This window comes from Benincasa hispida, chromosome 3, assembly GCF_027475165.1.
Source record: "Benincasa hispida cultivar pf3 chromosome 3, pf3_genome.v1.1, whole genome shotgun sequence".
NCBI classification, from domain to species: Eukaryota; Viridiplantae; Streptophyta; class Magnoliopsida; order Cucurbitales; family Cucurbitaceae; genus Benincasa; species Benincasa hispida.
The window spans coordinates 2,836,611-2,851,237 of record NC_143480.1 but is presented as its reverse complement, the minus strand read 5'-3'; the positions used below and the strand labels follow the sequence as shown (position 1 = coordinate 2,851,237).

Below are 14,627 nucleotides of genomic sequence, written 5' to 3'. Positions count from 1 at the left end.
AAAAATTCTTAAAAAAAATTTAAAATCGTCCTAAACATATGAGTGCTGATTGATAATTATTTTATTTTTTTTTTTAAATTAAACTTATGAACATTACATTCACTTCCAAATTTCTTTTTTTGTTATCTACTTTTTATTAATAATTTAAAAAATCAAGTCAAATTTTAAGAACTAAAAAAAATAGTTTTAAAAAAGTTATTATTGTTTTTTAGAATTTAACTACATTAAGATATAAATTATTGTAAGAAATATAGATAAAATAGATCAAATTTAAAAAAAAAAACAAAAAATCCAATGCATTAGTCAAATTTGGCTTTAAAATGTGGTTTTAAAATAACACGATGGAAATGGTCAAAAGGAGTCTCAAATATGAAATAAAAGACAAATTTGGCTTAGGTTTGTCCACCTCCAGATAATTATTGTGTAAGTTGGTGGGCAAATAAAATAATAAATGATGGTTGGATAAATTAATATAGCAATATTTAGGTGCAATTTACTATGCCCTCTATCCTTTTACACATAAAAAAATATATATATATTTTTATTTTTTTAAAAAAACTTATCATGCAGTAATTTTTAATTAGATACATACCTAAAATTTTTTCAAAATCTTAAATAAATACTTTAATTAAATAATAATATAATAGATGACAAGTGCATTTTAGTTGCAACATCTTTTTACAACTTATTTAATTGTCCAATCATTAGATATCAAAATACTATTTTCTCTTTTTTCTTTAAATAATATTTTAAAAAAATTTCAATTGTATGGTTAAGATAAGCTGATAAGTATAGTCTAAGATATACTCAAATATTATTCATATTATATTTCAACACGTTAAATAACCTTTAATATTACGATAAGCAATATTGTTTTGAGGGCAATCGATATTTGGTAGTAATTATTATATCAAGCCATCAATATTTCGAGAGAACAAATATTTCAAGGATATGAGAAATTTATTATATCATATATATTTTTATATTACGTAACCAAAATCGAGCAACCCAAAAGAGTTAATACAATACATGGATCGTTTTTCTTTTGAGGAATAAGTGAAGAAAACTTTGACTTAGTTTTGAAAGGTCAGGTCTCAATCAGAAATAAAAAATTTGGATAAATATTTAGTAGTAACTAAAATGAGAATAGATAAAAGGCAGGATAATAAGAGAAAACACAAAAGAGCGATTAGGAAAAAGTTAAAAACAAAACTTAGATATATACGATAAATCCATATTTCATGCTTAAATAAAAATAAAAATTTCTTTTTTGGAGAAAAACTTGAATATAAATATACATCAATTAAAAGAAAACCAATACATCGACATTTAACTAGTATATATTCATCTCTACAAAAAAAAAAAAAAAAAAAAAAAAACCATTTGACTAATATATAATTAAGCTGATAAAATGGAAATTGTTGGAACTTGAGAGTACAACCGTGTATAACGAGAATACGGATTTGAAAAAAATATAATATAATAATAATATATAACAAAATAAATAAAACATAATATATATAAATAAACAAAATAAAACAAAGCAACAAAAATATGAAATAAGAAATTTCTCCACTTTCTCCAACTTTCTTTGAATTTTCACTAATGCATGTATCTTACAAGCTCCATCAAATGCCTCTATTTATAGGTAAAATGACAAGTAGAGGTGGTTTATTTAGACACTAACAATGAGTATTTACAAGACACATGACAACATATGTGGGGTGTAGAGAGAGTAACATTTGACTTTTGACATTAAGAATGAGTATCTATTTTATACATAATTTGTAAATAATGTGGACTTGTAATCACTTACTGATTTGAAATTTTGTAGCCTCAAGTGCATTCACTCATACGAGCTTTAGGAAGAGTAATTATTTTTTGATGAATATACCTCTCTTTCAAGTTTTTCCACAAGACACGGGGATTTTTCTCCATTTTCAATCTCTCGTGGAGATGACAACGAAAGAAAATCATAGCTTTTGCTTTGTCCTGACTGGATGTCGTATTTCTTTTTTTAATAGTCTCTTCCAAGATTCATAACATCTAGGTGGATTTCGACATCAAGCACCCATGAAAAATAATTATTGTCGTTATATTAAGGGTGGAAAATTCTAATTTTGTGAGATTTGTTATGACAACACTATTATAAAATATTGTGTCTATATTAGAGATTTGAGCTATTTTTAAATATAGAAAAATAAACCAAAATATTTACAAAATATAGTAAAATTTTAGAACTATCAATAATAAACGCTGATAGACACTGATAGACCTATCAGTTTCTATCAACGTCTATCATTGATAGTTCTAAAATTTTGCTATATCCAGTAAATATTTTCAACAGTTTTACCATTTGAAATAATTTCTCTAGAAATTTAATAGATATTAAATATGTAAAATAGCATTAAATTTATTAATTATAATACAGAGAAAAAAAAATCCGATCTACTTTTAGGACCTACCTCATCGAGGGAAACGACAGGAGCTTGTACTGATAACGTGTTGTGAATTTGAGGAGCACAATAGTGCACAACGAAAACACGAATATGGAGAAAATATAATATAATAATAAAATAAATAAAACATAATATATAAATAAACAAAATAAAATAAAACAACAAAAATATGAAATAAGAAATTTCTTCACTTTCTCCAACTTTCTTTGAATTTTTCCAATGTATGTATCTTACAAGCTCCACCAAAAATAAATTGATTTATTTGGACACTAAAAATGAATATTTACATGTGACTTTTGACATAAGAACTAATATTTATTTTACACCTAATTTATAATATTTACCATAGAAAATTTGTACTAAAATTGACTTTTTATTCTTCGACCAAACACAAACACGCTATCAAATTAAGGTCAAATTTAACCATAAATTAATTTAAACAAGCATTGCAATTTTTATCATCATATTATTTTTCATTAATTGTCCACTAATTGTTTCTTTAAGAAAAGTGTAAAACTCTTAATACGTTTTACAAAAAATAAAAAAAAAAAAAATCAATTAATGCACAAATTAACCCATTAAATAACTTTGCCAAATTTGCTCATTTTGAAATGAAAAAAATAGTTGACTAAATTAGTTTGGATTAGTGGTATTTCTGAAGGAGGTTAAAATATCTTTTTATTGAATTTTTTTAGTTCTTTTTAAGATAAAAAATCATATACAGTTACAATAAATAATTCTTGGACTGGCCGCGTAAATTCTGATTTGATCCAGATATTCAATCTCGCTGCTGAGATGCTCAATTGACTCATTAACCTTGATAGGAAGATGGCTTATTCAATAATTCGTGCATAAAGATAAAGAACTTTGATGAGAAAATAATTGAAGGTTATGAAATTTTTTAACACAATAATCTTGAATTTGTTATGATACCATATTAATTAGCTATCCAAATGTTTAAGATTTTATTTTAATTTCTCTTTAATCTCAATTCATTTAACCATAAACAAGGGATTTGCATACAAATGGCAATAAGATTCTAGATTTAGATTCATATCAATATATATTCGCCGGCCGCCATGTATGAAGTTTATAAAATGAATAGGGGGATTGGATTTATATGTTACCATTAATTTCAAACATATTATATATTATATATAATGGACGGCCAAATTAATTATTAGACTCCTTCAAATTCATCCACCTAATTTCTCCTTCATCCATCTTAAATTCTCTCTCTATAAAAATGAAGGTTTTTGGATTCTCATTTTACAAACTCAACATCAAAACTTTTAAATTCTCTTCTTGCAAACCGAGATCATATAAAATTACATCCTTCTAGATCCCTCAACATTTCTTCATTGGTCATGGCATCCAAATCTATCATTTTTGGACTTCTCGTCGTAATGTGCGTCGGTGTCGTTTTCGCATCTGATTCCAATCCTCTCCAAGATTTTTGCGTTGCAGATCTAAACAATATGGGTAAATATATAAATAACTATTTCAAACATATTTAATCTTTTAGTCGAGAACATATGTCTGCATTTTAATTAACTTAATGTTTGTTTATGAATTTGTAGTGAAAGTGAATGGAGTTGTATGTAAAGATCCCAAAGATGTGACAGCTAGTGATTTCTTCTTTAGTGGGCTTAACAAAGTAGGGAACACATCAAATCCAGTTGGGTCTCGAGTGAGCGCGGTGAATGTACTTCAAATTCCAGGGCTCAACACTCTCGGCATCTCTTTAGCACGTGTCGACTACGCGCCATGGGGTATCAACCCACCACATACTCACCCGCGTGCCACTGAGATCTTGACCGTCCTCGAAGGAACCCTTCTTGTTGGTTTTGTAACCTCTAACACCGAGAATCGTCTTTTCACAAAGGTGCTTCAGAAGGGTGATGTGTTTGTTTTTCCCATTGGTCTCATTCACTTCCAACAGAATATCGGGCATGGACCGGTGGTTGCTCTTGCCGCTCTCAGTAGCCAGAACCCAGGAGTTATTACCATTGCTAATGCTGTGTTTGGATCAAAGCCCGACATCTCAAGTGATATTCTTGCAAAGGCTTTCCAAACTGATAAATCCATTATCGCTGGAATTCAAGCCAAGTTCTAGAAGTCATTGGTTTAGGTTTACAATTATTACTTTTTATGTTTTGAGTTTGTCTTGTATGTGATGAAATCTTCGATTCTTTATTTGTTTGGATGTGTGTTCCTTTTGATTGTATTCGTTTTGAGAGTCGTTGATTTGTTTAACAATTAGCTGTAATTTTAATTGATTCGAATTGGGGTGTCTTTAACTTTAATGCACCATTTTACTTTTCAATTATTTGATCATTATTATGAATATTATAATAATAAATAGATGCCCATTGCTTAGTGTCCCAAAGCCATGTGTCACTCTTCATATTGTCCATGTGCCTTGTAATTATTCATGCTTGGTGTCTATGTAAGTCCACAACCTACTGACATTTTGTGGATCTTAAAATCACACATACATTAATGAGAATTCCACTTCCACTAATTTTCATATTATCCAATTTTATAATTTTAGTTATTTTATGTTTTTAGTTATTTTATTTTATATATCTAATATTATTATATAAATATATTATTATATTTTATTTTATCTATATCCGTGTTCCTGTTGTGCTCCTCAAATTCAAAACACGTTATTAGCATGAGCTTTTGTCGTTTTCTCCGCTAAAGGTAGGTCCTAGAGTGTTGCCATGACAAACCTTACAAAATTAGAATTCACAGCCCTTGATATTAATAGCAATAATTATTTGTCATGGGTGCTCGATGCCGAAATTCACCTGAATGCTATAAACTTGGGAGAAACAATTAAAGAAGAAAATATGACATCCAGTCAGGGCAAAGCAAAAGCTATGATTTTTCTTCATCATCATCTTCACGAGGGTTTGAAAATGGAGTACCTTACAATAAAAGATGCCCATATCTTATGGAAAAATTTGAAAGAGAGATATGATTATAAAAAAAAAGTTATTCTTCCTATTATGAGTGGATGCACTTGAGACTACAAGATTTCAAATCAGTAAGTGATTACAACTCCGTATTATTTAAAATCAGTTCAAAATTGTTATTATGCAGCGAGAAAATTACTGATATGTTAGAGAAGACATTTTCTACATTTCATGTCTCAAATATGCTCCGACAGCAGCAATATCGAGAGAAAGGTTTTAAACTGTATTCTGAATTAATTTCATGTCTTTTCGTGGCCGAACAAAATAACGAGTTATTGATGAAAAATCATGAATCTCGACCAACTAGAACAACACCATTCATTGAAGTGAATGTTATAAATTTTAATAATAATCGTGGTCGAGGTTGTGGTCGTGACCGTGGCAGAGGAAGAAATAATTATTATTTCGTAGTGGTCGTTCTAATCATTTAAATTTTAAAAGAACCACACAAAATGATGATCACAAAGAAAAAGCTCCACAAGATAAAACTTCAAAGAGTGTTGAAAATAAATGCTTTCGATGCGGAATGATTGAACATTGGTCACGTACCTGTCGTACGTAAAACACTTAATTGATCTCTATCAAGCCTCCTTGAAGGAAAAAGACAAAAATGTGGAAGAAAATTTTGCATACCAGGATAATGACATATTTGACCCATCCCGCACGACAAATTTGGTTGTGACGGACTTTTTTGAATCTCCTGAAGTGAAGATTGGCACAAATTGTGGCACATCAAGTGTTTCTTTTGATTTTGAGAATATCTAGACTTAATTTTATTGTTTTCTATTATCTATCTTCATGTTTTATTTTAGTAACTTTTGTATATTTTAAGTGTTATTTTTCTTATTGTAATTATTTTCTTTTAATGAAGAAACATGGATCATTTTCATACGTTAGGTGTTTCAAAAAAGAGCAAAGAAGACCTATGTCTAGCAGACAGTGTAACTACACACATAATACTTACAAATAAAAATAGTTATCGAATTTGACAATGCTGAAAACAAAAGTAAATACAATATTAGATTCAACAAACTTGATTGAAGGTTTTACAATTGACAATGCATTGTTCTCTAGTCAATCAAAGAGAAATCTTCAAAGTTTTAAAGATATACGTTGCAATTGTTATCATATTGAGATTGATAGTAAGAATAATGTGGAATTTCTATATATGATATCCACTGTCTCAAATGAAAAATGTATATTGGAATAGTTGCCTACTATATTTTCTGGATTGTATTATACTCATATATAAGTAATTGAAATATATGCAACAATGAACCTGAAGTTCATGAATCCAGACATATTTACAATTTGGCATGACCGATTGGGTCATCTAGGATCTATAATGATGAGGATAATTATTGAGAAATCAAATAGATACCCATTGAAGAACTAGAAGATTCTTCAATCTAATGAATTATCATGTGATACTTGCTCTCAAGAAAAATTGATAATTAGACCATCACCAGCTAAAGTGGGGACTGAATCACCTGCATTTTTAGAATGAATTCACGGTGATATATGTGGACCCATTAACCCACCAAGTGGACCATTTAGATATTTTATGGTATTAATAGATGCATCCAGCAGTTGGTCACACGTGTGCTTATTATCAAGTCGAAATCTTGCATTTGCAAGATTACTTGCTCAAATAATTAAGTTAAGAGCACAATTTCCTGATTATACAATTAAAACCATTCGTCTTGATAATGCTGGTGAATTTACATTCCAAGCTTTTGATAATTATTGTATGTCAATTGGGATAAGTGTTGAACATTTTGTAGCTCATATTCATGCACAAAATTGTTTAGCATAATCATTTATAAAACATTTGCAATTAATTGCAAGACCATTACTTATGAGAGTTAAGCTTCCTTCATCTGTCTGGGGACATGTTATTTTGCATGCAGCGTCATTTGTACGCATTAAGCCACTAGCTTATCCTAAGTACTCGCCATTACAATTAGCTTATGGTCATAAGCCAAATATTTTTCATCTGAGAATTTTTGGATGTGCAGTATATGTTCTAATTGCTTCACCATAACGCATTAAGATGGGTCCTCAAAAGAGGTTAGGAATATATGTTGGGTATGATTTCCCATCAATTATTAAATACCTTGAGCCCCTGATGGGTGATGTATTAACTGCACGATTTGCTGATTGTCATTTTAATGAGACAAATTTTCAACATTAGGGGGAGGAATTAAGAAGTTAGAAAAAGAAATTACATGTAATGCATCATTTAGATCCTCGTATAGATCAATGTGAACTTGAAGTTTAGAAAATAATTCATTTGCAAAATATAACAAATCAATTACTGTTGGGATTGGTTTCCTAATTCTCCCAGAGTCTCGTAATTTGTAAATTGTCACATTGTTATGAATAAAACAAGAGTTATTTTATTTTTCATTTACAAATATCCATAAACAAGCTCCATGGTTATTGTATGTAAACTTAAGCATGTATATGAGATATACAAGTGGATCATGCCTTAAGTGATATCCTAAATAGGTATGTAGTATAAAGATTAAGGAGGGATACCTAATCCTAGTGACACTACGGATACAACCCGCTTTGTAGAGGTTTGCAAATGTTGCGAACTACTACAAATGGTAGATCCTGACCATTCATGTGGAGACATGCGAGCGGGGGTGTCCTATACAAAGAGTTTGTATAAGACCGGACCATAAGATGAATAGTCTCTTTATATAACGCTATTGATACTTGAAACTTACATCTCACCTAAACAATCATAGGTGACATGACCTTAATCCTGAGTGTTTTGGGAACTCCTAACTTTGAGGGCGGTCTTTTGATTAGTATGGGTAAGAATGGCTAGATTTTCAACCCAACATGCTTACCTTTTTTGGGTTTTGCCTGATCTGGGAGCTGGAAACTCAGTTACACAAGATGAAATTCACTCCTTCCCCGAAACAGGAGTAAGTAGATAGATTGATCCCTTAAGGGTTGATTCCGGGTCTTGACCATACTGCCCACTGCTTCTCTTTGGAAGAGAGGGCTTTGTCATAGTAGAACTATGACTTATATTCATTAGAGGGATCAGTGGTACTTAAGGAGTTAGATGTAACTACAGGGGCATAATGATAAATTGGCCCAAATGTACTTACGAGCGATCTGTGAAGGGTTATCGCACTGTTAATTGGTTGATATGGATAAAAAATATATCTGTAGTAAGAAGAGTGCAGCTGTCGATCTTTAGTGGAGTGCTCGATAGTTAATGGATGGTGGATCTCATGGCTAAAGAGTTTAGTCAGCTATTCACATACCATTGAAGCTTCAAGCTACAGGTCCATAAAGTCCCCTTGGTAGCTCAATAGATTCAAGTTGAGAATCAATCCTTGGTGTTGATTTAAAATGTTCAAATTGACTAGAGGAAATTCGATTATATATGATATAATCGGTGTGATGTAGGAGATACATCAAGTGGAGGATTAATGTAAATATGATTTACATTAAGTACCATGAAATAGAAAAAGAGCTATGATTTATATGTTTCATGAGATGAAATATTAAAACTATAGGTTATAAATATAATATGGCAAGTTGGTTATCATATTTATTTATAATAATATTAATTATTGGATAATTATCTCTTTTTCTATAATAACCAATTGAGTGGGAGGTTATTGGTAGTTTTATGGAAACCGTGAGGTAAAAGGAAAAATGTTTTCCTAAATTTAGGAGAGTTACTTAATTTAGAAAGTACTCACGAAAAGACTATCAAGTGGAATTGTTTCACTAAACAATAGTAAGTAAAGAGACTAAAAAAATCGTGGAGTGTTACTATACGATAGTTCATTCAGCTGGTCGTAGCTAAACGATCGCAGGGAATCGTCTATACGATAGGCTGCCTTCTTCTACACGATTGAGCATTCGTCTATACGGTAGATATCTCTCATGTCCCACTTGTTCAATCATCTACTCGATTGTTGTTCCTCCGGTCTCTTCCTCTAACCAAGATCATACAGAGCCCACACTTCTGGATTCTCACATCGAGAATACCAAGGTAACCATTGTGGTGGTATCCTCACTCATATGGACCGAGTTCGAGGTTTTGGAGGCCGTTCATTGTGTGTTCGTGTGGTGGTAGCTGTTGATCGTGCTGTGTTGCGGTCGTTGTGTTCGAGCGTTCGTGTACTGTTGTCTTGGAGACTGATCGAGCGTTCGTAATCGAGGAAATTTGAAGAATGAGTCTTCAAAAGTATGTATAGTTTATCCCTTGATCTCATCTGAAAGCATCTTATAATTTTGTATTGTGCATGACTTGTTAGTTTCCGTCTCTTGACTGTAATTATTTATGTCAATTTCAAATGGAATTTGAAACGATCATTCCGCTACTCATGGAAATTTTCATCTGATTTCATTCAATTGGTATGAGAGCCATGTTGTTCTGATATTCCAAATTTCACTTATGTTTTGAACTTCTTTTACAGTCGTGGTAGATTTTCTGTATTGCATTTAAGTGTTAAATGCGTTTGTGGATGGATGTTGATGAATGTTTATGGGTTTAATTGCCTCTGTTTAAAGCTTTCTTTCAATTACAAAGTGTTAATTTATAAGGGCCCCTGTGTTTTGGGCATAATTAACAAGCAATCGAGTATGTAATTCAAAGTGTTTGAGTTTGTCGAGTCGTTCGTGATGAAGTTTCGAAGCATGGAGATGCGGTTCTCAACTAGAAAGAAGACCAAGAGTTGGTTGTATTGTGTAGTCTCAGGTAAACGATCGTTGGGATTTGGCTAAACGATCGTGTAGATTTTTTTACGCGATCGTGTAGTATTTACTAAATGATTGTTTAGCTAATGTTAAATGATGGGTTAAAGTGTTTGCTCTATCGCGTAGTGTTGGTTGCCCGATCATGTGGACACTGGAGGTAAATGATCGAGCGGAAGCATTTGATGCTCATCATTTAATAAAAGGCGCACGCACTAAACGATTGTGTAGTTAGCATGCCTCATCGCATAGTTACTGACTAAATGATCACGTGGTATACGATACTTTGGTGCTCACTCAGCGATCGTTTAGACGATTGTGGTTCACTGCATCGTTATCTTTAATACGATCATTTAAGGTTTGCGTTATGCATTGCATGCTGCACGATCGCGTACCTCATGCTTCATCAAATAATAAAGGTACACGATCGTTTTTAAATGATCGTTTAGCTTTGGAAGTGTTGGTAAAGTGTTTACTCCTTCATGTAGGCGACCACTTCTTTTTTAGTACACGATCAGTGGAGACGCGGACTTCGACTGAATGGTTCAAGACCCAGTTCACCTGTTTGAATCAGTGACTCTTTGCTATTTGTAATAGCTAGCTTTCGTTTTGAGGATTTGAGGCAAATTATCCCGATTCATCAACTTTTGTTTAGTATACATGAGATGTATGTGGTTTATATGGCATAGTGTATGACATATAGATTTGAAACACACCTTAGGTTGTGCAATTATTCATGCATCATGTATTATAAGTGTTATAATATGACATGATGAAATTACAAGAGAGCATGCACATACATCATGAAATATAAAAGTTATATTTATGCATGCAGTAAGCATATTCATGCATCATCTTTATACTATAAGCGTTATAGTATAAGGATGAATGAAAGTATGTTTACTTGGTTCATTGCTTGGTTGTATAAGTGTTATATAAAAGTAGCAATGAATGAACAATGCATGGAGTATGACACTTAGGCTAATTTATAAGCGTTATGAATGCCTTGTATGTGTTAGCTTTGCGTTGTGGATGGTTTTGGTTGTTTCTGTTATAAGCATTATAATGGAAATTAGAACTAAAATCGATAAGAAAGAGTTGCATGCGGACTTAGGCGAACTCATGTTTTAAAAGGGTTTTAAAATTGGATTGAAATAGACCTAAGTTCAAGATTCTAATGGGATTAACAATCTATTTTAATCTTTTTAAATCGGTTTAATAGGATTAAATTGATTGGCATAAAAGATTAAAATTGTATTAAATCTATCTATAAGGGACCTTTTGTCTAAGGTGGGTTCTGTCTAGGCTGGGGTACTTAAGCTGACGAAAATGGAATACCCCTACCTGGGAACCTATCTGAAAAGGTGAATTGGATAGATTTTCTACAAGCATGTGATAGTTGGTCAAAAACTTTGTTAAAGAGTTTAGTGGCTAATGATAAAAAATTGTTCAACTTTCTAAGGTAAATGTTACTCTTGGGCAAACCTAAAAAGTCACTTAGTTAAAATCTTTAGCCGTATTTTTTCTAAGTAAACTAAACCTTAGGTTATAAAATACTCAGTGGAAGGAAGAGATATATATGATATGTCAATGATTCCACTCACGTTTCTCCCTGAATGTTCACATCGTGAGATTCATGTTTGGCCTCATGGTGCCCTAGAAACATCCCCCTTCGGATGGTGTTTGCATGAGTCAATATCAAGGTGGACGGAGAGAGTATTTATAGTAAGTGGGTGAAGGGTGTGTGTCAACACATCCTATGGTCTCCTTCATTGGTTTTCACCGTGAGATCATTCTTGCACTCCCTTGTGGCACCCTGGGAGTGTCCTCCTTCGAATGGGTTTTGTGCAGTTGGTCAATATCAAGGTGAACTCTAGAAATGAATAAGGTCACCTTAGTTTTTGCCCCAATCAGTTTTTTCCCTTCGGATTGGCTGCTTGGGGTGGAACTCTAGGGCCTAAAATGACGGGTCACACTTACGAAAAATTGTTAGGTCAGTTAATGATTTCTTGACCAAATCAATGATGGCTAGTCGTTATAGAAGCAAGAGTTGTTCTGGTATTAATGGCTGGTTGAGAATGTCTCAATTCAGAGGAGGGACAAATTGACCACCCTTCGGCGGCTTTTGTCCAAAACCTTTGAAGCATCATTGCGAAACTAGATGTCACACGAGGTTCATGTTAGTTTTGCTAAACCGTATTGGATGTTGTATGTTTTTTCAATGAGTATTTGCTTAAAACCTAACGTAGGTCAATGTGTTTTTATTTTTAGCAACATGTTTGTTTTTCCGTTAAATGCCTCTAGTTTGACCGATTTCATACAGTTGAAAGAGTCTTGTAAAACGTATTTTGTGGTAAATGACCTCGAGTTTGTCATGGTTGAGGAGTGTCCTCAAGTCCCAACCCTTAATGCACCATGAAGTGTTCATAATGCATATGAGGTGTGGATGAAGGCTAAGTCATCGATCCGACTTCACATTTTGGCTAGCATACTTGATGTTTTGGCCAAGAGGGTTGAGAACATGGTCATTGCACATGAGATCATGGACTCGTTGCAAACATTGTTTGAACGTCAGTTCTTACTTTTCGAGCACAGAGGGATGGATGACAAAACCAGTAGTGTCAATTCCCAAGTGAAACTCCAGGAAGAGAAAGCAAGTGTTGCTGACTCTATTAAAGTTCATCGACGAGAAGTGTTCTCTAAAATGGAACTTTGAGCTTATTTAGGTTATGATACTAATCCTGCTACTCTCCAAAAGAGGAGGATATCTAAAGACAGTAAATAAGATTAATTGGTCTTGAAGACGTGTTTGGTAGAGAATGATGATTCTGTCTAGATCCTTGATTCGGGTGCTACTAATCATGTCAGTTCCTCTTACCAAGGATTTAGTTCCTGGCAAACGTTGCCACAGGGAGAGTTGTCTCTTCGAGTCGGTACTGATAAGGTTGTTTCAAATGTTGTTGTAGGCAGGCTGAAGTTATTTTTGGACAGGAAACATTATCTGTTACTGGATAATGTTTTTGCAGTTCCTCATATCAAGAGGAACTTGATTTCAATTTCTTGTCTCATTGAACAAGGACCGTCTCCTTTTCTGAGAGTAAATTTTTTATTTTCAAGAATGGGATGGAGATTGGTTTTGGTTCAATGGAAAATAATTTGTATGTACTAAGGTTGTGAGTCATAAAATCCTTGCTTAATACTAAAATGTCCAGTACGACGACAACAACTAAAAGACCAAAGGTTTCTCCTAAGAATAACGCCCATCTTTAGCATCTAAGGTTAGGTCACATCAACCTCAATAGGATTGAGTAGTTGGTGAAATGTGAACTTCTAAAGATTTTAGAAGAAAACTCCTTGCCGGTGTGTGAATCATGCCTTGAAGGCGAGATGACTAAACAGCCTTTTACTGGAAAAGGTTATAGAGTCAAGGAAGCCTTGGAGCTTATACATTCAGACCTCTGTGGTCCGATGAGTGTTAGGGCTTGAGGTGGGTATGAATGTTTCATCTTTTTCATAGATGATTATTCAATGAATGGGTATCTCTACCAAATGCAACGTAAGTTTGACGCCCTTGACAAGTTCAAGGAGTATAAGGCTGAAGTTGAAAACGTGTTAGGTAAGAAGATAAAAACACTACGATTTGATCGTGGTGGAGAGTATATGGACCTCCAATTCTAGAACTATATGATAGAACATGGAATTACATCCCAACTCTCAGCCCAGGTACACCTCAGCAGAATGGTGTATTATAAAGGAGAAACAGAACCTTGTTGGACATGGTTCGGTCTATGATGAGTTATGCTCATCTTCCAGACTCGTTTTGGGGTTTTACAGTGGTGACTACATGTTATATTCTGAACAACGTTCCCTCGAAAAGCGTTTCTGAAACACCTTTTGAGTTGTGGAGAGGCCGTAAAGGTAGTTTATGCCACTTCAGGATTTGGGGGTGTTTGACCCACGTACTTGTGACTAACCTGAAGAAGTTGAAACCACGTTTGAAAGTTTGCCTCTTTATAGGCTACCCTAGGGAAACGAGGGGTGGATACTTTTATGATCCGAATGAGAGCAAAGTGTTTGTTTATACAAATGCTATCTTCTTGGGAGAAGACAACATAAGGGATCATAAACCACGAAGTAAGCTTGTTTTATGTGAGACTTTTAGTGAGATTGAGATTACTAAGAGTTCAACAAGAGTTGTTGAACAGACTGACAGATCAACAAGAGTTGTTGAGGTCGGTTCATCTAGTCAACCAACTCAAGAGTTGAGTTTGTCTCGACGTAGTGGGTGGGTTAAAAACCCATCGGATTGCTACATGGGTTTGACTGAAGCCCAGAATGTCATTTCTAATGGTGGGGTCGATGATCCATTATCTTTTAAGCAAGCAATAGAGGATGTTGAAAAAGATGAGTGGATTAAGGTCATGAACCAGGAGATGGAGTCTATGTACTTCAA

At 33.3% G+C, this 14,627-nt stretch overlaps 1 protein-coding gene across 1 annotated transcript; it reads left to right on the top strand.

The window, feature by feature from the left end:
- The first annotated feature begins 3,736 nt into the window (after window positions 1-3,736).
- Window positions 3,737-4,796, top strand: LOC120073070 (putative germin-like protein 2-1). The gene is made up of 2 exons (XM_090312281.1): window positions 3,737-3,941; window positions 4,040-4,796. Exons 1-2 carry the CDS (start codon window positions 3,827-3,829, stop codon window positions 4,573-4,575), a joined length of 651 nt encoding a protein of 216 aa, XP_090168407.1. The 5' UTR covers window positions 3,737-3,826; the 3' UTR covers window positions 4,576-4,796.
- Window positions 4,797-14,627: the final 9,831 nt, after the last annotated feature.